The sequence below is a fragment of the Caretta caretta genome, chromosome 7, assembly GCF_965140235.1.
Source record: "Caretta caretta isolate rCarCar2 chromosome 7, rCarCar1.hap1, whole genome shotgun sequence".
In the NCBI taxonomy this organism is placed as follows: Eukaryota; Metazoa; Chordata; order Testudines; family Cheloniidae; genus Caretta; species Caretta caretta.
In genome coordinates this window covers 96483476-96507227 of record NC_134212.1, presented here as the reverse complement: position 1 = coordinate 96507227, position 23752 = coordinate 96483476, and the positions used below count along the sequence as shown (strand labels likewise).

Below are 23752 nucleotides of genomic sequence, written 5' to 3'. Positions count from 1 at the left end.
TAGGGTAGCTATAGGGACACCAGCTTCAAGGCAGCTTCTGTTGACATAAATACGGTGTGATACTTTTCCAGCAAGTATATTTTCAGTCTTGAGTACACCTCATTCCCTAGAGAAAAACTTTAAAGGGTGAAAACTTGCTTCTAGGTTTACATGCTGTTCGAACTCCCTGTATTTTCTCAAACTGTGATGAGGCTTGCATTTGGCCAGGCTTTTATCTCAATCACTTTAAAATGGAACTACCAGTATTTCACAGATGTTGGACACTGATGTCTTGAAGAGGAAAAACCTAAGCGTGGCACTGACGATTCGGAGTAGGGTTGGGGAGAGAGATGTCTTCATTTAGAGAAAGGAGGGCTTTTTATTTTTTGACAGTGCACTTAGAATGTTTCTTTTTACTGCACTGTGAATACCTACCCCACACCAGTTGAGCAGGGGGTTAACCAAAATCTGTGGGCTGAGGAAGCCAGCCCCCAACTCCTCTGCTGGGCATGCTCCAACTGGGACCAGAATATAAAAGGGAGTAACTCAGCACAAGAGCAGACATGTGTTGCAGGCTTCCATCAGGAGAATGCCAGAGCTCCAGTACACAGCAGCCAGCTGAGTTGAGACTCCAGCAACCCGCTGACAGAGGAAAGACAGTGGAAGCCACAAGACCACCAGCACTGGAAGGAAGAGTAAGAAGCAGTGACCACCAGGGTGACCAAGACTTCTGGTGGTTATAGAAGCACCAGAAGTGATGGGTTCAGTCCAAGAGACCCCCTTGGGACTGTCCCCTGATGTGCTGAAGTTACCTCTGAGCCCGTTTTCCCTGCCGCTTGGGCCTCCAAAACCTTGTTTTGTTGAGCCACACACGCTAGTCTGCTGCAACAAAGACCCAAGTCTAGTCCATGCCCCCAAAGCTGCAGCCTTTAACCAAAAACTGCTCAGCAGGTCACCTGTCTCCTATGCCCAGACACCCAGTTCCCAATGGGATCCAAACCCGAAATAAATTAGTTTTCCTCTGTGTAAAGCTTATACAGGGTAAACTCATAAATTGTCTGCCCTCTATAACACTGATCGAGAGAGATGCACAGGTGTTTGCTCTGCCAGGTATTAATCACTTATTCTGGGCTTACTAATAAAAGTGATTTTATTAAGTATAAAAAGTAGGATTTAAGTGGTTTTAAGTAATAACAGACAGAACAAAGTAAGTCACCAAGCAAAATAAAGCAAAAACACGCAAGTCTAAGCCTAATACATTAAGAAACTGATTACTGGTAAAATCTCACCCTCAGATGTTCCAATAAGCTTCTTTCACAGACTAGACTCCTTCCTAGTCTGGGCCCAATCCTTTCCCCTGGTACAGTCCTTGTTTGTTCCAGCAGGCATATCAGGTGAAAAGCAGGGGCTTTCTCATGACTGGGACCCCACTTTGTTCTGTTTCGCTCCCTTTTATAGCTTTGGCACAAGGCGGGAATCTTTTGTTTCTCTGGGTCCCCACTCCTTCTCCTAAATGGAAAAGCACCAGGTTTAAGATGATTCCAGTTCAGGTGACATGATCACATGTCACTGTAAGACCTTCATTATCTGGGAGCTGGCCAACACCTACACAGGAAGGCTTGCAGGTAAACAAACCCATTCACAGTTTGTTGATTCTGAAACACCCTCAATGGCTTCCACTTAATGTGTTTACATCAGTAATACAAGTTTATGTCTTATTCTCCTAACTCCAGACATAGAAATGATACATGCAAACAAATAGGAGGAATACACGCAGTAGATTATAACCTTTGTAATGATACCTTACAAGAGCCCTTTAGTATAAAACCTATTCCATTTACATTATATTCACACTCATATTAGCATATTTCCATAAAACATATGGAGTACAGTGACACATCAGGACCCTAGGGCCCTGGACTGGGATCTGGTGGAGAAGGGTGGACCTGGTTCCCCCTACCCTGGCTGCCCCACCACTGGGACAGCTGATGCCTGGAGGGGAGAAGTTAGCAGTTACGTGGACTTGGGCTATGCTGTGCTGCCTGGAACCACAGGACAGTCCCACTGATGCTGGCCGTTGGACCATACTGCCCTGAGCTGCAGGGCCACCACCTAGATCCAGTCACTTGGGCCACCAAATAGCCATTTTGATAACCTCCACAATCCAACACCCTGTAACGGGTTGTACCTACCCTGTGACATCCACTAGTGTATGGAGATTCCATTGAGTCTGATTAGATTGTACTCAAGGTTGGAGGCCATTGGTAAGATGGTGCACTGTAGGCTTTAGCTCCCTAAATATCCGTGTAGTTTGCATTTCTTCTCTTCTAAATTTGTTGTGGGTGACCATATTTCTAAGTTCCTTTTCTTGTAGAATTTGTTGCGGTTCTAAGGAAAGTATGTATGCGGGAAGGAGCAGGGTGGTGGAGACAACTGATGGAGCAACGACCAGGACCTCCTAAAAGTGACCCAATAAGGCAGGCTAACTGGCAAAACAGACCCCATGCCCGATAGATGTGGAGAGGTAGATGATTTTGAAATGGCTGTTTGAGAGCCAGCAACACTAGACCCAGCTGCTATAACAGATCGTCTCACAGTTTCAGCTCCAGATGGCATAACAGCAGGAGCAGCCACAGCAAATGGTATGGGAACTGGCCACCCAAACTGATGCGCAGCAAAAGCAGTTGGTCCAGTAGATGGCAGCACTGCTGCGGCCAACTCCACTGCTTTTCCTCACCCTGACGGGGTCAGAGGTGGGGAACATTTTGGCAGGGCTCCTCATGTGTCTCACTAAGATGAGACCCAGTGACAATCCCGAAGAGTTCCTTATGACATTCAAATGGATTGCCGTGGCTGCCCAGTGGCTGCCAGACACTGGACTACCCTCTTGGCACTATATTTAACTGCTTGGTCCAGACCATGTACCGGAATCATGAGGAATTGGAATACAGCAATGTGAAGGCTGGCATTCTGGACCAGGCTGGCATCAGTCATCTGCTGTGAACAGTACCTGCCCTAGGCTAGGCCAGCGTCTCTGGGACTACTGCTAGCAATGGCTGGAACCTGAAAAGCTGTCCGGGATCCAAGTGGTGCAGATGGTGGCATTGGAGCAGTTTACCCACATCCTACCTGGTGTGGGAAAAGAATGGTTGCAAGCCGTGCACCCCTGAGCAGAAGAATAGCCTTACTGTCTCTGGCCAGTGCCCTGAGCTGCAAGCAGCCACCTAAATCCAGGCCACCTGGGCCACCAAATAGTCATTTTGATAACCCCCACAGTCTGAACCTGTGATAGTGTACCTACCCCATGACATGCATTAATGTACAGCTATTCCATTGAGTCTGATTAGATGGTACTCATGGTTGGAGGCGATACATAAGATGGTGCCCCATAGGCTTTAGCTCCCTAAATATCACCATGCAGTTTGCATTTCTTCTCTTCTAAATTTGTTGTGGGTGGCCATGTTTCTAAGCTCCCTTTCTTGTAGAATTTGTTGCGGTTCTAAGGAAAGTGTGTATGCGAGGAGGGGCAAGGTAGGCTTTTGTTGTTGTTCACAGCTGGTGTGGAAACAGTGTTCATATATTGGGCATTTTTAATGCTGTCTCATATCCTTCCTTTTCCCTTATTCCCACCCTATTTATTTATTTGTATTTCAATAGTGCCTAAAGCCCCAATAGTGATTTGGGGCCCTATTGTATTACATGCCACACAAACACATAGTAAAAGATGGTCTCTGTCTCAAAGAACTTACACACAAACTTCGGACAAGCTGCAATAACATGCAAAAGGATCTAATAGGTCTCTTCCAACTCTAGGTTTCATGAATCCTATTATAGAAATTTTCTTTTTGAGACTGGGATTTTTTTTCTCACCTTCCTAGAAGAGCTGAAGTGTCTGAGTGAGTGGCTTCTAATCTATTTTCAGTACCAAGAGTCATTGTTCAAAGCTGAAGCAGTGACCGAAGTGTGGTATGCCTAATTGCCATTCCTTAGTGATTATACTGTACCATGTTGCCACCACTGGCTGAGCACAATTTAATACAGGGTTTTGAGACTTGCAATGAAACTTGCAAAGCAATTCCTATTGCAGGCAGTCTATATAGAGGTTTTTGTTAAAATAATGAATGCATGATGACTAGTAGATTAAGATTTCTTAGTGTCCTGTGATGAAAGATATGTGATCAATGTTTCACATACCTATGGTGATATGAATCTGAAGTCACTTCGCTTACTTGCATTCACAAATATTTTTTCATGAACAGCTTCAAAAAGCTGTTGAATGGTCATTTTTCAAGAAATGTGTCACAGAAGAGCTGAAACTCCATGGATCAACTGGAATTTGATTTAATTTGATTAAAAGGTTGCTGGACATCTCATTAAACTCAAAGTCCACATCCTGACTATTTTAATCTTCTAGAACTATGCCATTGGATAATATGTAGCGTGCGTAGTCCATATAAGTCTATATTTCCAAATGACATTTTGCACACCTACTTTGTTTTTTGTTTGTTAATTCAACTTCAAATGTAATCTCTCCCTAAGACAACAGGCTGTCTTTCACCATGTGTAACTGAACAGGATTACGTTATGTCCCGAAAAGGAAACAGTGCACAGATTTTTAGTTATCATGAAAATGCTGTTATGGTACTCCTCATTTCATGTCATCTTAAGCACGTAGTGAGTTTACTAAATACTAATGTCCATACTTATTCTGGGTAGAAGTTACTGACCATACCCTTTTGTATGTATTTTAATCTCTGAACCTTTCTCTTCAGGAAAGAGTAAGAAATGTACCATATTCATATCCTATAATAGTTTCAGTGTTCATAAATCGGTCTCTGCATTTACCTATACAATTTTTGTTAAGAAAAATCTTCAGTGAAAGTTCTTAAAGCCAGTAAACTCCCAAAGTATAAACTAGGGGCCTAAATTTGCCCAAGAACCACCAAATCTGCTGTCCATATCCTTTATAAGAGTGGTTCTTATAAACTTGGGGAAAACGCCATCAAGTGGATGGTTGCAGAAATGCATTCTATTACCATTTTACCCCAGATCTATTTCCAGAAAGAAGTGGTACACTTAATATGTGTAAGTGGCAGACTGCCATATGTAGTCTAACAAAGTAGACACTAGGTTTTAGATCCTTCCTTTGCAAACCAAGTAGGATCTTTAAAGATATTTTATAAATACAAATGGAACATACCAACATTTCAGAGAGCTACTAATATCTCCGACTTATGAAAAAACTTTACAATGGTGTTCTGTGAAAGGGGGTGTGATGCACAATACATATAATTCATTTAAACGAAATACCAAATACACAATTGTCAGTAAAACCATAATACTACACTACTCTGTATCTGGAACAATGGATGCCTTGTTAAGGATCCAGCAACCCCCTACTCTTCAATTAAAGTTCACAATAAACATTTGAAGTCCCCAGTAATGCCTTCACCAAAATCAGGGAAAACCAAACTTGATGCTTCTAAGGTGAAACGTGAGATTGTTTATAAAGAATTAAGGAGGGTAGGAGGACAGTTCTAATTGGTGGATTTTTAAACTCTTTGCAGATCACCTCTTAAACCTGCGGCTTAGTGCTTGAGTGATGATTGCTTATCCTAATCTGTGGCCCAGGGTAACTTATTTCTGAGGGCAGAGAGGAAAGGGTGGTCTCGCACTTGTGGGTCAACACTTTTGTGGATAAAAACAACGAGGAGTCCGATGGCACCTTAAAGACTAACCGATTTTATTTGGGCATAAGCTTTTGTGGGTAAAAAACCCACTTCTTCAGATGCATGGAAGCAGGGGTTTTTTTTAACCCATGAAAGCTTATGCCCAAATAAATCTGTTAGTCTTTAAGGTGCCACCGGACTCCTCATTGTTTTTGTGGATACAGACTAACACGGCTACCCCTCTGATACTTTTGTGGATGGTTGTTCTTAAACCAATCTCAGTCCTGGAGTATGGGCAGAGTACAGGTGATATGGCTGAAGATGCAAGGTAAGTTGCAACTTAATTCCTGGATGATATCACTTCTACAGGTGATACATGTTTTCACTTCTGCTGCAATTTTCTTATGAGGGTCATTTTTATAGACTGTATATTAAGTATTCGTCAGATATAACTGCCTATTCCTTGTTCGGTGTTCGAATTCTATGAATGCAGACGCATAGACACAGCAGTATGGGTTAAATGCAGTGTCTGCAACTTCATTTAACTAACTATTAACTTAATTTACAGTCACAGCACTTCAGTGCATAACTACCTAGCTGGACGCTTCCAGTATAAATTTCAAGCAGAGGTATCAAGAAACCCAAATTTGGAGAAAGGTCTTATTCCCTCCTTATCATCTTTACCTCTGGATAGCTAAAGTGTCTGCTCTGTGTGAGATAGGAATTTTAAGATGAGAAGAGCCTCAAACTGCACAAAAGAGAGAGTGGCACCCACATAGTTCTAAACTAATGCCCAAACAAATGTTTTTGAAAAATCCCTACCTGGAGTTAAATGCCCTAGATTGACTCATGTTAACTTACAATTGGCACAGGAAACTCACCACAATTTGCAACAATTAAAACGGATGTTTTGAAAACCAGACTCCTGGGGGGCAGGGGGAGCAGCACAGCTGTGCCAATTATAATATGCGGGGGTGGAATCCCTTTCTGACCCCCCTGAAAGGGTGATTGGCCCAGCCCTGCCACTAGAGGACACCTATCTAAAGGGAGGAAGAGGGAAAACCGTATAAAGGGATGGAGCCAAAAGGGTGCCAAACACTGGCCATCCACATCCAGAAGGTGCCCTATATGCCCTTTAAAGGGGACAGGGAAAGCCAATGGATCTCCTCTGTGAACCCAGCAATGATGAGTTGGTGGAGGTGAGGCTGATGGCCTACCCCTACACCCACCTTGTGCTTCCCCATCTTTCCCATTCCCACCAAAACCCCACCAGAAACAGGGGAGGTTCAGGTGGGGGGAAAAAAGCCATAAGAATATCTTCTCTTTGTACCTACTACAGCATACTTGAAAGGAAACACTGTAATTGAAAAGTAATGTCCTTGACCAGTTTTTTTTAGTGTTCAGTTTACTACTGAAAATATTTGCTTTATTAAGGGCAAATCTTTTACACAGTCAATCTCTTCCTCATTCTTGATCCTGAAATGGAATCTTGTGGATATGTCAGTCTGCTTCTATGGACACTGTTATGGTATAACACTTGTGGGGTTTTTATTTTTTTTTTACTTGAATGTAACCTGTGCATTCATTTCTCTACAAAAGACATGCTTGATCACTCCCCCAAGGACTTTATGTTCTAAATTAGACAGACAATCTAGTGCATTGTGCATTTAAATTTCATTAATAGGGAATGATCTAGGCTCCCGTCCATGGCCAAGTAACTTGGTTGCTGTGCTGAAAGTCACCGTAGTTTAAATGTGGGGGGAGAGGGTTCTCGGAGCTTTCCGAGACGGCTTTGCTTATGTGTTTATTGTGCTGAACAGCTAATCCGAAGAAGCAAACCTTTCGGGTAGTGTGGGTTGAGGACTTGGAGTAAATAATTTGTCCTTCTATAGTTGTAGCTCTGAAATAAGCTTTTTTTAAAGAACATACTAAGTGCTACAGATTCAGGTAACTTTCAGAATATTGTTACTCTTGTATCTTATTCATTATTTACAGGATGAGTAAGTAGGTGTCCAAGTTATTCCCACAAGTGCTCTCCATATCAAGCTTTTCCCTAACCACTGCTGTATTATTGAGCCTTAAAACTTTATATAAATTGTTAGAATCATACTAAATTAATTCCATTCCAGAATCTCTTGAAATGTGTTGAGCAAAATATGTTGTCTTGTTAAAATTGATGTACACCAGGTAGAGGAACTAAAAATGCCATTTGGGGTTTTTGTTTTAAATCTTGCTTCATAGAATGTTTTCATGGGTTGTCCCAATTGCTTTCAGTGCTTCCTGAACGATAGGGCTTCCTGCCCTGCACACACTGGTATAAAGTTTCTCTAATATTCTGACACTGTCACTCTAAAGTGAGTGTAACTTGCTTTTATTGAGATTCAGTAATTACACAATTAAATATGGTTTCAGAATAGCAGCCGTGTTAGTCTGTATTCGCAAAAAGAAAAGGAGTACTTGTGGCACCTTAGAGACTAACCAATTTATTTGAGCATAAGCTTTCGTGAGCTACAGCTCACTTCATCGTATGCATAAAGTGGAAAACCAATTTATTTGAGCATAAGCTTTCGTGAGCTACAGCTCACTTCATCGGATGCATAAAGTGGAAAATACAGCTCAAATAAATTGGTTTTCCACTTTATGCATCCGATTAAGTGAGCTGTAGCTCACGAAAGCTTATGCTCAAATAATTGGTTAGTCTCTAAGGTGCCACAAGTACTCCTTTTCTTTTTACAATTAAATATATTGTCAAAGTCTATTGAATGTAAATACGCTTATGTTAAAGACTTTCCAAATTTTAGAGCATAACTAAGCTGTTCTTGTAAAAATGCTAATTTTGAGGAGGGCCATACTGAGACATGCTTTATTGAACACAATGGTGCAGTGTGTTACCAATTATTTGGTATTCATGCATACAGAAATGTACAGAATTACTTTTTTATACTTGTGATTATTTACTGGGTATTAATCTGCCATTTTATATTGAATGTTCAGCATAGCCCCAAACCCCAGTCTATTCCTATGTTCCAAACATAACAATATAAAAAAGGTGAAGGATTTGCCTCAGTATTTTCTTGTTCCTTTTTGGTGGTGGTTGTTCAGTTTCAGGTGTTCTGTTTTCCAAAGAGAAACATAAAATCATTTTTTACTTTCAGAAATGAAGTATCCAACCTCAAAGTAAAGGAATAAGTTTTGATAAATCTTATGCTTGATATAACTTATGCTGGTCACTGGTTTGTAATTCAGTCTACAAAACTGGCTATAAAACTAAATTCTAGGCTAGTGGGAAAAAAAAACTTTCTTCAGTGGAAAAACATGTGCTTTACAGCTGAAAGTTCTAGTACACAAATAACAAGTACATGTTCAGCAGAGTTAGTGACCTAGACTCTGTGCTTCAGAAGACTGTTGTTCCTTGTTTCTTTTACAGCTATTTTGCCTTCTAAGAATGCTACTACCAGCCTGATCCTATAAACATTTACTAAAGGGCATAGCACTTATATCGGGGGTAGTCCAGTCAGTGTTAGTGTGGGATTCATCCCCCTGTTTGGAAGTGTAGTAGTGGTATGGCTAGGAGACTAGTGAGAGTTCAGAAATGATTGCTTCCATTATCTTGCTATTCATGTTTTAGGCACCCAGACTTCTTGTTTGTGTAGCTTTTTACCAGTGACGTCCGTGTTTCTCATCTTATCACAGGGATTCTACCAGACTATCAATGATCCTTAGTGTACATTGTGCATTTTCTTAGTTACCGAGCACTAACGTTAGTCTGTGCCAACTTTAGTTAAGTGTCTGAAAGAGAGTGAATAGAGCCAGTCCTTTGTGTTTAGCTGCAGTTTCTCCCTCCATGCAAAACTGTAAATATTTTTGAATATTCTTATCTAGACTTATGTCTGAGACTTTCAAAACATGTTGTTTTAGGATGACGTTATTCTCATCCACTTAATAGTGCAGTGCTGGATTCAGGAAAAAAAAAGTGTACTGTTTCTAGGTGTGATGGAAAAGATAGCTAATTGAGACAATCTTCTGCAAAACAGTTGAGTAAATTCTAAGGAATGTTCAGTTCTCTTAGATCAGATCACATGCAATTCACTGACCTAACTTTGTCACAACTATGATGTTTGCTTACAAAAAGGGATGGTACCTCTCAGTTAAGCAAACAGGTCAAGCCCTGTCTATGTAAGTCTGCAGCCCTTATGCAAAGTCAGGCAAGCGGTCCTCCTGGCTCGTACGTCCATGAGTTTGGCTGGAGGAACCTTTTCTAGCTGAACTAGAGGTTCAGGTTTGACTCAGCCTCCTGTTAGAGTAGCTCCTTCCTCCCTTGCCTAAAATCAAGGCAATTCTGCCATTTAGAAAGAGCAGAAAAATGGCTTGGCCTAGAGGACTGGATGAATTATAAAACATGGCGAACTCAGTCAAAACAAGGCAGTTAGACTGACAAGCTCCTGTCTATAGCTTCACTGTGTAGTGTACATTTGGTCATGCTTTTTAATCCGTGAGGGCAATATTCAGCACCAGCAAATGCCTGTCTACATAACTTCCTCCTCCAAAGTTACACTCACATTCAACTGTATACTTGGTTAGAAATGTTACTATATGATAATAGTGTGCTCTAAACAGAATTTGAAAATACAGTCTAAACCAAATCTGAAAGTGCTGGCTTACTGTTTTGGTGGTTTTTTCTTTTTCATTTCCCCCCCCCCCCCCATTTTAACTAGAAAAATTAAAATGTTTCTCTTATCTGGATTATATGACAAATTTAATACTTTCAAGTCAGATTTTCAGAAGTACTCAGCATTGGCCTAACTCTACTGTTACTGAAAATCAGTGGGATTTTACCATTGAGTGAAGTAGGAGCAGAGTTAGCCCAACACTGAGCATGTTTCAAAATTCTACTCTAAAATTCTCATGAGACCGTAAAATGAGGCTATCACATGGATGTTGTATGGCCTGTGTCCGTTTATCTGAGGTGAATTACACCTTTTACCACATTACCAAGGCCTGTGTCAGAAATCAGACTTGGGCACCATAAAATCTTCCCATGGTCTTCTGTCTTGCTAGGTTTCATACACCTAGGAGGGTAGAAAGCTTTTGTATGCAAAATGTATCTGATATAAACTTGAATCAACCATCAGAGGTCATAAAAGAAAAGCTTATAAGCATGCAACCTAGTATTTCTTTTTATTTATGTTATAAACATGCTCTTCCATAAAATTGTTAAAAATAGTTCAACTTTTGGACACTGTAAAAATAACACTAAAGTAACACTTTCAGCTTCTGCTAGGATAGAAGTTATCCACATAAAATAAATAGGGATATGGCTTGTTTTCTTTATGGTGAATTGATAAGGTATTAAATAACTTTTACTTTAAACTTCATGCAGGCACATATCTATTCTTTGGGTGCGACACTGAAAGCAGCAATTGAATATGTGACAGAGTCTGAGATGGAATCAGAGTTTGGGCAGGATCTACAGACTCTGCTGGAACAAATGCAAGAAGAGAATCCTGAAGATAGGCCAGATATTGAGGTAAAGTATCTAGCTATGATTTTTTTAAAAATTTTAGTAAGCTAACATTTTCCTTACATGTGTATAAGACATAGAAGATATTTTTAAATTTCATATGTCCAGGTTGTATAATTGACCTGAAGCATCTTCCGAGTTAGAAGAATTCTTTCATTTCCTTCATCTCCAAAGTCTTGGACATATATGTAGAGAAGAGAGGAGAAATTCCTTGATGGTAATTGTAGTTCCGAGAAGGTTGTGTAAGATGTGGATCCAAAGTCTCCCATATGCACTATCGCTTGATACTTATGATTGGTTTCTTGAGAGATCTACTTTTGAAAACTTTAGAAATAAGTAAGAAAAGCGGATATTATACTACAAAGGAACCCATGTTGTGGCTCTCAAATGTTACTTTGAGTGAAAACAAGAGTAGGGATCAGAGAATCAGGCTTATGGTCATTCTACTTCTGGGCATTTCTGGAGCATTCTTTACTGATAAGTACTATACCTGTGTTTTATTACTGATGAGTTTTTCTGTAATTGTACAGCTGTTTTGGCAAACTGTCTCTGATTAGATGCCTTTTTAACATTCTAAATGTTCGTTTTACCATATTTATTCTTGTTTTATCTGTTTCTAATTGTTTACCAAAGCAATTAATAGATGTGGCTCTCAACCTTTCCAGACAACTGTACTTTCAGGAGTCTGATTTGTCTTGTGTAGCCCCAAGTTTCACCTCACTTAAAAACTACTTGCTTACAAAATCAGACATAAAAATACAAAAGTGTCACAGCACACTATTATTGAAAAAATGCTTACTTTCTCATTTATACCATATAATTATAAAATAAATCACTTGGAATATAAATATTGTACTTACATTTCAGTGTATAGTTTATAGAGCAGTATAAACAAGTCACTGTCTGTAACTTTAGTTTGTACTGACTTTTTTCTAGCACTTTTTATGTATGCTGTTGTAAAACTACACAAATATCTAGATGAGCAGATGTACCTCCTGGAAGACCTCTGTGTACCTCTAGGGGTAAATGTACCCCTGGTGTATAGGATTTTGCAAAGTTATGTATTCAAAGAATGTGTATATTAAGTATTGGTTCCCTTATCCTTTACTATTTGACTTTCATGCATAGTTTTGCTTTAATTTGTGTTTACATTAATTTTCCATTATATAGTCCAAGAATACTAGGAGGTTTTTAACTTGATTTTTCTTTGTCAGTGGGTTTCAATTTGTTCAGTATGAAAAGGCTTTACCTTTTCCACCTGCGGTCAAGAGACTGCTATCAGTCCTTTGGACAGATTCTTTCTCTCCATTCTGCTCCCTTTATTATGTTCACTTGCCATGAAGATAGTGGAAAGCACCTGCAATTCCCCTGCTGGGGATTATCCAGTCATGGGACAGTCCCCATGGGCAAAAAACTGGTATGCCCAGCTCCTACATCTTTTTCCCCATACCTCCAATGCAGGCAGGGAAGTGATGGGAACATATATTGTGCTCACAGCTATCCCCAGATGACATATGGCCCCTAGGAGACTGTTGTCAACTGATATAATATAGACCATTCCCCATACTGCTCAATGATGGACTGGTGCAGAGAATCAAAGAGCTGTTACTGACTGATTGTTCTCAGTTTCTCCTCTTTCTGTCCTCTCTTCTGGGCTGTTCTGAATGGCGCTGTGGGGTATGGAATTTGCAGGTACTCCCCTAGGTTCAGGCTATCCGGTTGAAGCCTTAGCTACTTGTCCTGTCCAGTCTGGCATATAAGCAAACAATGGGTCAACCAGAGCCACTTTCTGTAACGCAGCAGGTGATCAGAAGGACCATCAAAGCAGCTGCTCAAAGCCCTCCTGGCACACATCATCACTGTTCCTGGGACTGAGCAGTGGGATGCAGTTGGGAAGGTAGTGCTCCCCACCTCCTCCCCTTAGTGACAGCCAATTTGTAATTAAATAAAAACTTTCATATGAACATAGGCCACAGTTTAGAGCCATTATACTTATTTTCATTTTGAGCATTCAGAGTAAATTATTTATAGAAATTAAATTTTAAAATAGTTACCTTTACCAGTCATTTCTAATATTTCCTATATCTAAAACTGTGATATGTGACATTAAGTAATGCTGTAGTAGCCCATGCTAGAAATAAATTAATGTATAGTTAACAATGTAATGTACATACAATATATTGCAAAATGTAGGTCCTATATACTAGTATCTTGTTAGAAAATTACAATGTGCTATGTATGATAACATGATCATATTAAGCCGAAAATTTATTTACCTTAAATAACCAGTAAATGTTTTAACTTTAATTGTCTACAGAGTATCATATCATTATGTGAAGAAAAACTGAAGTTTGCTTCCTCAAGTAATATTTGTCGAAGTCTATCTGCTGTTGGAAGAAGGGTGCTTTCAATAGAATCATTTGGTACTTTTCAAGGTAAACTTAATGTATTTCAGATTAAAATAATATATTTCAGGAAGTCCAACAAGTGAATAGTGAAATCAAAGAACGTGATCTGGAAGTATCATAGAATATCAGGGTTGGAAGGGACCTCAGGAAGTCCTCTAGTCCAACCCCCTGCTCAAAGCAGGACCAATCCCCAATTAAATCATCCCAGCCAGGGCTTTGTCAAGCCTGACCTTAAAAACTTCTAAGGAAGGAGATTCTACCACCTCCCTAGGTAACGTATTCCAGTGTTTCACCACCCTCCTAGTGAAAAAGCTTTTCCTAATATCCAACCTAAACCTCCCCCACTGCAACTTGAGACCATTACTCCTTGTCCTGTCCTCATCTACCACTGAGAATAGTCTAGAACCATCCTCTCTGGAACCCCCTTTCAGGTAGTTGAAAGCAGCTATCAAATCCCCCCTCATTCTTCTCTTCTGCAGACTAAACAATCCCAGTTCCCTCAGCCTCTCCTCATAAGTCATGTGTTCCAGTCCCCTAATCATTTTTGTTGCCCTTCGCTGGACTCTCTCCAGTTTATCCACATCCTTCTTGAAGTGTGGGGCCCAAAACTGGACACAGTACTCCAGGTGAGGCCTCACCAATGTCGAATAGAGGGGGACGATCACGTCCCTCGATCTGCTCGCTATGCCCCTACTTATACATCCCAAAATGCCATTGGCCTTCTCGGCAACAAGGGCACACTGCTGACTCATATCCAGCTTCTCGTCCACTGTCACCCCAGGTCCTTTTCCGCAGAACTGCTGCCTAGCCATTCGGTCCCTAGTCTGTAGCTGTGCATTGGGTTCTTCCGTCCTAAGCGCAGGACCCTGCACTTATCCTTATTGAACCTCATCAGATTTCTTTTGGCCCAATCCTCCAAGTGTTATGTTCTGTCCCTGTACTCATTTTCTGTTGTTTAGAAAGAAAATATAACCTATTTAATAACACTTGGATCAAAATATATGTGGATTCTCTTTTATTAGGAAAAAGCCAAACATTCAGTGACAATAATAAACTTACACTGAACAACTTTCCATTCTGACTTGTGATGACTCTCTCTAAAATTTTGTCCTTTCTGATAAAAATGACATGCTCAGAGAATTTTGTTTTTATAATGTATTTTAAAATGTGCTATGGGGGGCAAAAAAGCTGAAAAGCATAAAAGAAAAGTCTTAGATGAAAGGTTTAAACACTTTTTTAATGTGAACATCTGTTTTTGTATCTAGACAGCAGTGATAACCTATGGAAAGGAAAAGTGTGTCAGAGAAGTGCGGGATTTAAATTATACACAAATGAAAAAAACAACATAGAAGGTGATTCCTCTACAGTGGAAGACATGACAGCAAGCTATCACAGAGACTCTTCTGTAGCCAATGTGGCCTTGAATGCAATAGAATGTGGTTTAAAGGAAATGCGAATGGATCTGGATAATGAAAGATCTCAACATTCACAACTTGCAACTGAAGTTAGAAAGAGCAAAGAAGAGGACAAGCATGTAATATATAATGAACAATTTGCTAACGTTGTTTTGGAGACCAAGTCATTTACTAATGACTTAGAGAGAGATATTTTTAAGAAAAGTTTGAGAAAAATGAAAACTTTTCCAAAGCTACCGCTTGAAGTTACAGACACAAATAATGTTTTCACATCTTTAACAAACAGTGGACTACTGGTTCATAAAAAACTATCACTAACACATGAATCAGTACCTCTAGACAATAATCAGGTTGCTGCTTCAGAGGGAAAACTTAGTCCATTCAATGTTAATAATCCACCAAGAGTAAAACCAAAGATTTACCAGGTCTCTGATCTTCATTTAGATGTATCTTGTATGTGTACGCAGGTCTCTGGCATGTATCCAGAGGAATATATGCCACCCTTTAATGGTAAAAAGAAAGCTTCTCTTTCATGTAATCATATAGAAGAATGTTCCCATGCTACCTCCAAAACTCGACATATCACTAATACATTAAAAAACCAAGATCAATCAGCTGCTGGAGCAGAAGTGGTAAACAACTATATGGCACTGGAGGACTATATTGAAACTTCTCAAGGATCAAATGAAAATTGTTTATCACAGTTTAATAAGATGGCTTCAGTGTTATCAACAAAAAGCAATAAGAATGGATATGGGTCAAGCCTAATTAGTTCTCCAGAATTACTCACTGGTGTGATGAGTACAAACAATAATGAAAATCACTGTGGAAGCAGAGAATCAGAAGTCAAAAGTAATGAGCAGGTAGTAAAAACAAAATCTTCATTATATAGTTGCTGTAGTCATTTATGTGGAGAGGAAATGACTTGAATACCATGTGTTATCCACGTCTTTCCCCAAATTAACATAGCTATATAGAGTAGAACCTCACTAACCTGCATGCTTTACAATTCACATCATGAATTTGGTCTGTCCCCTTTTCTCACCAAAGATTTTTAAATAAGGCCTAAAGTAAGGTGTCCTGATTGCTAAGTCTTCCTCATTTTAACATGTTTCCAGGCTGTACTTGTGTATGCTCACTAGTACATTACAAAGTGTCAGCATATAATTTAAATTAAACTCCATTTGTCGGGATAAAGCACAAAGTGTATTTTGAAGAATTATCTTGGGGTGTTTGTTTTGGAGGGGAGGGTCTTTTTGTTTTTTAGGAGGTTCATATGTTTTGCTGACTCACAAAATTCACTAAGTTGTAGTGGACCTTCCAGGCATTAATGAGAATTAGAGTACTTGGGTGAGCTGCTGGCTTTATTGAAATCTCTGACAAACATGCCAATGTCTTCAGTAAGGCCAACATTTCACTCTTTTTTTGTCTTTTAAAGCCACATACATATTTACGTTTATTTCAGAAATGTATAAAAATTCTGTATTCATCTTCCATTCTAAAAGGCCCTTCTTTATATGTGCTACATTACATTTCATAATATGCATGTATTGTATGTGTACATAATTGCATTCTGATACATTGACCAAAAATGTTTTGCTTCTATGAACAGCCAAATAAAGGGGGTGTGTGGGGGGAAGAGTTGATTCCATCAATGTACACTATTAGACAGTTGAGGCAACATTGCCTCCTCCCCCTCAAAGTTCTCAGGGTGGACAAGTTTGATCTCTGACTAGATGGTTTTCTCTTGTGTCACACTTGAACAGTCAGGAGCAATCCATGGAATACGAGAATTTGTGAATACCTACTCCGGTTGTTTAAGCTTCTCAAGTTATGCTGTGACTTGTACAGAGTGAGCATCATGAATGTTCAGTTCTCATGCTTGATTTGCATAATTTTGCCCGGGGGGGGGGTGTATTTTAAAAATAAATAAATAAAATTCTTCTCTAAAGGAAAGATTGATCAACCTGCCTTCCGTAACAGAGTGTCTGCTGCATATCAGGTCTCAACTCTGAGGTATCTATCCCCTCAGCCTGAAAATAGCAAATAACTAACAGATATCTAACTGAAGAGCTTGTGATGCAGGTAGGCTCCTGAATTATCAAAAAGGAACTCCATCTTGGAGATTTTATACCCTCACTCCCACCCCTACCCCCACATTGTTACTGCCTATCAGGATCACAGTGCAAGCTCCATAGGGTTCAGTTTGCAGGGAATTCTGACTATAAACACGGTGTCCCCTGTGTTCTATTCCCCCCATGGATTTTCATTTTCTTGGACTCTTGGGTAAGATCTGTTTGTTGCAGGTAATTATTTCAGTTTCTTCTGATCTTCTGTTATCACCCATTTAATCTACACTCTTTGGGGGATGGAGAAAGTCAGATCGAAAATCAATCTTGTATCTTTTTTCCATGATGAAGTGATTATCAGTTCCTCTGAGTTTCTATATGCCTAATTTATTTCATAGTCGTGTGTGTGAACATATAGTGTGCTCATTCTGGACACACATTTAATAAGTGTTCATTACTTTTTACCTCCTCTCTTCTGGGTGATGAGTAGAATCCTTCCCCCCTTGAATTCAGTGACAAAACTCTCATTAACCTTCATGGGGTAAGGATTTCACCTGGATGTTACTCCCGTTATTCTAATTCTCAAAGGAATAGTAAATATGATCTGAGCAGAAATGACAGACACCAAGCTTGTGACAAAGAAGGCCACAGATCATAGACATGTACTGTCAGTAGAAGGGAGGGTTTTACTGACTTAAGTTCTCAACTTCTTGTCTTAGTGAACAGTTCTACGTAAAACTTCAGGCTCCGACACACAAACACTTAATGCTCAAGAGACCCTGTTAAAATCCAGAAGCTCTCCTAGGTCTTTGCCTAAAATAGGGTCTAGAAGAAATCCTACTATTTAAGGAGAGGGCCATTTAAACCTACCAAATTATCTCTCTGCAAGTTCTAGGTTTTTTACAAACAAAATATTGACAAAGACCTTGCCATCTGTTCTGTAAGGCATTGTGGCACTGCTCTGGTGACCCTTAAAGGGAATCATTGAGAACAACCTATGTCCAAACAGTTCCTTAAAGTTCTAGAATTAAGCTGTCGTCTTAAGCAGATGTTTTCCCACCTACAGACTAAACACAGAGTTGAGGGCTCTTTGTAAATCCTCCTTTTGAAGGAAGTTATTTTAAAGCTTCTAGCAACTGTCTCTTTGTTTTTAGTAGCAAATGATTTTTCTCCTCTGATTTCTGGCACATGGTAGTCTTTGCCTACAGGCGCTCCTCCCCATTTTTAAAAAACTCTATTCTTACAGAGTTGACCGAAGTTCTGTGACATCCTTTGTGCACAAGTGCCACACCCAATTTCACCAGTGTCAGAATTCTTATGTCCTTTTTCCAGCGGGGCCAAAAAAAACTTCTAGATTTTTATATAACTTTTTTTTTCTTGGCAGTGAACACAAAATTTGAATCTGAAAGTTTTTTCATTTACTGCAAGGGAACAAAGAGAGGGTGTGACTCCAATAAGAATGTACTTTACCACCTTTTCTCCTGAATGGGTAATGCTTATGTGAACAGATCTGAAATGCTACTGTGTACCAGGCGTTATATAATAGATATGCATATGTCTTCAAGTGCAATTTTCAACAGAACTGTTCTAGCATCTCCAAGTATTCTCTAATTAGAAAAAATGCTAATTAGTGATTAACCTTGTCCACTCTGGAGAATAGACAGGGTTTTTTTTTCTTATCTGTCATTAGTATTTCTCCAGAGGACAACATCTGTCTGTCTAATATCCTAACCCTGCTTCCTATGTGCTTTACGGCCAATTGGCAGTACTAAAAATGCTTACTTGGTATTGTCCTGCTTCTCCAGTGTATCTTGTCAGGGCACTTAGTGATAGCTTGCCATTCCATAAATAAACATTTATTACTTCAAGATTGAGTGGGGATCCTTTATTTCTCTAACCAATTTCATTCCAATCAGGTGTGTCTCATATCTATGCTTTTCAATATTATTTTTTACAAATATGGCTTTCACACCAGAAAGCCACTAACAATCTACCTCCAGGTTCCTATTTTGGTGCTCAAACATTTCTGTTCTCTTGGTCATTCATATCTAGTCAAGTGTGACAGAAGTGAAAACCCACCTAGGTAGAGAATGACATTGACTATTGTTTTATCATATGAAATATCATTTAAAGGTAAGAAAATTGTATATTCCCAGAATGGTGCTCCCTAAGAGAGGGCTAATGTGTTACTTATTGCCTCATTATGGCTGTTCATAAGATGCCAGCATATGTTTGCATAATATACTACTATTCTTGGCATGAAAGGCAGGCATAGTTCAGATATTTATTATTCCCAGATGTTTGGGTGTGTAAAACTGGTATCAACAGTGAATTATAAGAATATCGCTAAACAATTTTACTTTAGTTCTTTACCAATATCATTCTCATTAGTAGCCAGACGGGGCATACAATACATAGTAACGAATTTTCACGTTAAAGTGAAAAGTCATTAATGCCTACAATATATATTAATCTATAATATACAGTAATATACAGATAAAACATTTTATCTGGCACATCAGGAACCGGAAAGCTCTATAAACTGGCATTTCTGATCTTCATTGAAATGCTGATTTACAGTCTGGTTGGCACAGGGCCAGCAGGGAGTTGGGGCGCGGAAATGAGTGAGGACCGTGGGCTCTGGAAGGGAGTTTGTGTGCAGAAAGGGGCTTGGGTGCAGGAGGGCGTGCTGGATCTGGGGGCCGCTCACCTTGGACAGTTCACCGCAAGTGGCGACCTGTCCCAGCTGCTCCTAGGCAGAAGCATGGCAGGCAGCTCGGCATGCTCTCCCTCCCCACCCCAGCCCCGAGTGCTGGCTGCGCAGGTCCCATTGGCTGGGAGCTGTGGCCAGTGGGAGTTGTGAGGGCTGCGCCTGTGTACAGAACTGCCTGCCGTGCCTCCGCCTGGGAGCAGCTGGGACAGGTCGCCACATGCGGAGAGCCACCGGAAGTAAGCACCCCCTTGATCCGGCACCCTATACCCCATCTCGCACCCCAGCCCACTGCCCCGAGCCCCCTCTCACACCCAAAATCTCTCCCAGAACCCATGTTTTGCACCTGCTCCTGTGCCCCAGCCCTGCCCCCCTCTGCCCCTGCACCCAAACTCCCTACCTCTTAGTTAACTGGCATTTTTTACTTAGTGGCACCCTCCCTTCCCCCAACATGCCAGATAAAACAACTTCTACTGTACCTTCATATTTCTCATCAAAGCTACTCTGATTAAGAAAATGTTTTCTTAAAAACTGGGCTTGTAAACCATTTCTAATATGAAAAGGATACATTTCCAAAAAATTGATACAATTTGAGAATTTCAGAAATAAGTAGAGACAATAAGGATTTTGCACAGACTTATGCATATAAGAATATTGCTAACGGTGCAGTACTAAAGAAGTGGGGATGTTGGATGAAGTTGATATCAACAGCGTAGAGGATTCATAGAATCATAGAATATCAGGGTTGGAAGGGACCTCAGGAGGTCATTTAGTCCAACCCCCTGCTCAAAGCAGGACCTATCCCCAATTAAATCTTCCCAGGCAGGGCTTTGTCAAGCCTGACCTTAAAAACTTCTAAGGAAGGAGATTCCACCACCTCACTAGGTAACGCATTCCAGTGTTTCACCACCCTCCTAGTGAAAAAGTTTTTCCTAATATCCAACCTAAATCTCCCCCACTGAAACTTGAGACCATTACTCCTTGTTCTGTCATCTGCTACCACTGAGAATAGTCTAGAGCCATCCCCTTTGGAACTCCCTTTCAGGTAGTTGAAAGCAGCTATCAAATCCCCCCTCATTCTTCTCTTCCGTAGACTAAACATCCCCAGTTCCCTCAGCCTCTCCTCATAAGTCATGTGTTCCAGTCCCCTAATCATTTTTGTTGCCCTCCGCTGGACTCTTTCCAATTTTTCCACATCCTTCTTGTAGTGTGGGGCCCAAAACTGGACACAGTACTCCAGGTGAGGCCTCAACAATGTCGAATAGAGGGAACGATCACGTCCCTCGATCTGCTGGCAATGCCCCTACTTATACATCCCAAAACGCCACTGGCCTTCTTGGCAACAAGGGCACACTGTTGACTCATATCCAGCTTCTTGTCCACTGTAACCCCTAGGTCCTTTTCTGCAGAACTGCTGCCTAGCCATTCAGTCCCTAGTCTGTAGCGGTGCATTGGATTCTTCCGTCCTAAGTGCAGGACTCTGCACTTGTCCTTTTTGAACCTCATCAGGTTTCCTTTGGCCCAATCCTCCAATTTGTCTAGGTCCCTCTGTATCCTATCCCTACCCTCCAGCGTATCTACCTCTCCTCCCAGTTTAGTGTCATCTGCAAACTTGCTGAGGGTGCAATCCACACCATCCTCCAGATCATTTATGAAGATATTGAACAAAATCAGCCACAGGACCGACCCTTGGGGCACTCCACTTGATATCGGCTGCCAACTAGACATGGAGCCATTGATCACTACCTGTTGAGACCGACAATCTAGCCAGCTTTCTATCCACCTTATAGTCCATTTGTCCAGCCCATACTTCTTTAACTTGCTGGCAAGAATACTATGGGAGACAGTGTCAGAAGCTTTGCTAAAGTCAAGGAACAACACGTCCACTGCTTTCCCTTCATCCACAGAACCAGATTCAATGGTCTGCATTCTCTGAATACAGCCTTCTGAAACTTGCATTGCTGGAAGTCTCTAGTGCTATTTCTGAGAAGCTTAAATAGGCTTTTAAACTTTTTTTAAAATGTCCCACTGCATTCAATGGAACATAAGCATGAGTGTAAACTTAAACACATGCTTAAATTATTTGGGGAATTGGGGCTTTACGTAAAAAAGTTGCCTCACAGCCATAAATAAGGAAAGCAACACTGCTTACCAAGTAAACTTCATTTTATTGGATTCGGTGCAATTATTTTGCTCAAACAAGAGTATTGAGTATTTTCTGATAATATACATAGTGCTCAGACTTCATAATTTGCACAAGGAGTAGGGAGAATAAAGCCCTTATAGTGGACTCTAGAAGGGCCTTCCTTTTCTTTCCTGTTTCCCCTCTCTCCATAATGACAACATTTAGGCATTGCATACCATCTGGAATAAAAGTAATCTTTGCTTAGGAGTATCTGGATAACAACCACTCAGAAGAAGTAATAGCAATATAGGTAGAAACCAAGATAACCTCATTATGGAACTACAGGATCCTCTATAGCCAGTAAAACTAATACTTCTAAATAACTACAGTACTTATTTCATCCCTCTCTCCAAAACTGAGATCTAGGACACTTGCCAGGGAAGTGTCACTCAAAAGAATACCAATTAAATAAAATTAAGTAACCTGTAACTTGCCTGCATCTTTTCTTTTCTTTTCTTTCCCCATCCCTCCCACTTCTATTTTTTTCTTATTCTCCCCCTGTGCTTATCTGATTCACTCAGTCACAGATAATTGTGGTATTTCTCTTGTCTGGTATTTACTTTGTTACATCCTTTTCTTTGCTGCTTTTCTCTGAAACAGCATTTCCATTCCTATGATTCTTGTCACCTCTTCATCCATTCTGTTGCCCCCATTGCTTGCGCTCTCTCCTGTGGTAAGCCTTTCCCCTTTGCTACCCTTCTTAAATTCTCTCAACTTTCCTGCTCCAGTCAATGTTCTTTCTTTCCTTCCTCCCTCTCCTTCTCCCTGCAAGTAATGAGAAAGTACAGGATGTCTTTCTGCTCCCCTAGTAACTTTTATGTTTCATATTTACTCTACACATCACTGGAGCCTTAAGGGTGTATGCTATTGCTGAAGCTGAATATGGGGGACTGGGCCATCTTCTTCCTTCCCTTGCCAGCTATTCATTAGCTCCTCGCTGTGGTCAGAACCACTTGATATATGGAGCAGAGGAAGCAGTCAGATGAACAAAAGGAGGAGAGGTAGCATCAGCTTTCTGTGCAGCAACTTTGAGTTCCTTTAGGGGCAGCAGACTGCAAGTATCAGTGAGGAAGGTTTCCTCTCTGCCCTAGCAGCTCCTCTGATGTAGAACAGAGTAGCATGGCCTCAGAGGGAAATGTGGGGAAGTTGGCATCACAGTATTTGTCAACTTGAAAGACACTCTGAGACCAAGCAGCACTCTCAGACTGTCTGAGAGTTTCTCCAATTCTGGCAGCTTTATCCCATGACTGAATTTGAAATGTTAACACCTGTGTTAGTTTTAAAGCCTCTCTCCAGGAGGAGGTCATAAGCACAGCTCAAAGACATGTCAGAAGTATCATTGTATGGAGAGAGGAACAAAAATGGTAGCTGTTTGGGACATCAAAAATCCTTCATATCAAATGTTGACCACTTTTCAAATGAGGGTCCTGCAGCTCAGTTAGTGTCTTGTTTTTACTGTCTGACGAACTTGGAGAAGTTGGCTCCTTTTTAAATTAGTTTTAGAGAGTGATGTTTTTATGCAGCTGACTCCTCTTAACTAATTAAATAGCTTTCATCAGCTTTTTTCTTTTTTAAAACAAGATCAAGAAACAGAATTGTGGATGAGCTGTGGATGAGTTTTGTATGTGTCAGGCTCAAGAATACTGGTGATGGCAAAATTTGAAAATGAAACTTAACCTGATCAGGTTGGATCACATTGACCTGTAGTGAAGTTAGCTATGCTTTTTTTGCACAATGTGCTACGTGTGGTGTTTGGTAGAGAGAATCTAACACATGAAAATGCATGTTAAGCACAA

General features: G+C 40.4%; 1 protein-coding gene across 6 annotated transcripts in view; it reads left to right on the top strand.

The window, feature by feature from the left end:
- KNDC1 (kinase non-catalytic C-lobe domain containing 1) overlaps positions 1–23752 on the top strand; it is a 131327-nt gene that overhangs the window by 28680 nt on the left and 78895 nt on the right. For all 6 annotated transcript variants that reach the window (XM_075130984.1, XM_075130982.1, XM_048858308.2 and 3 more), the window contains exons 4-6: positions 11029–11175; positions 13487–13604; positions 14843–15855. In XM_075130984.1, coding sequence (XP_074987085.1) covers positions 11029–11175; positions 13487–13604; positions 14843–15855 — 1278 coding nt within the window. The remainder of the gene's footprint in view (positions 1–11028; positions 11176–13486; positions 13605–14842; positions 15856–23752) is intronic.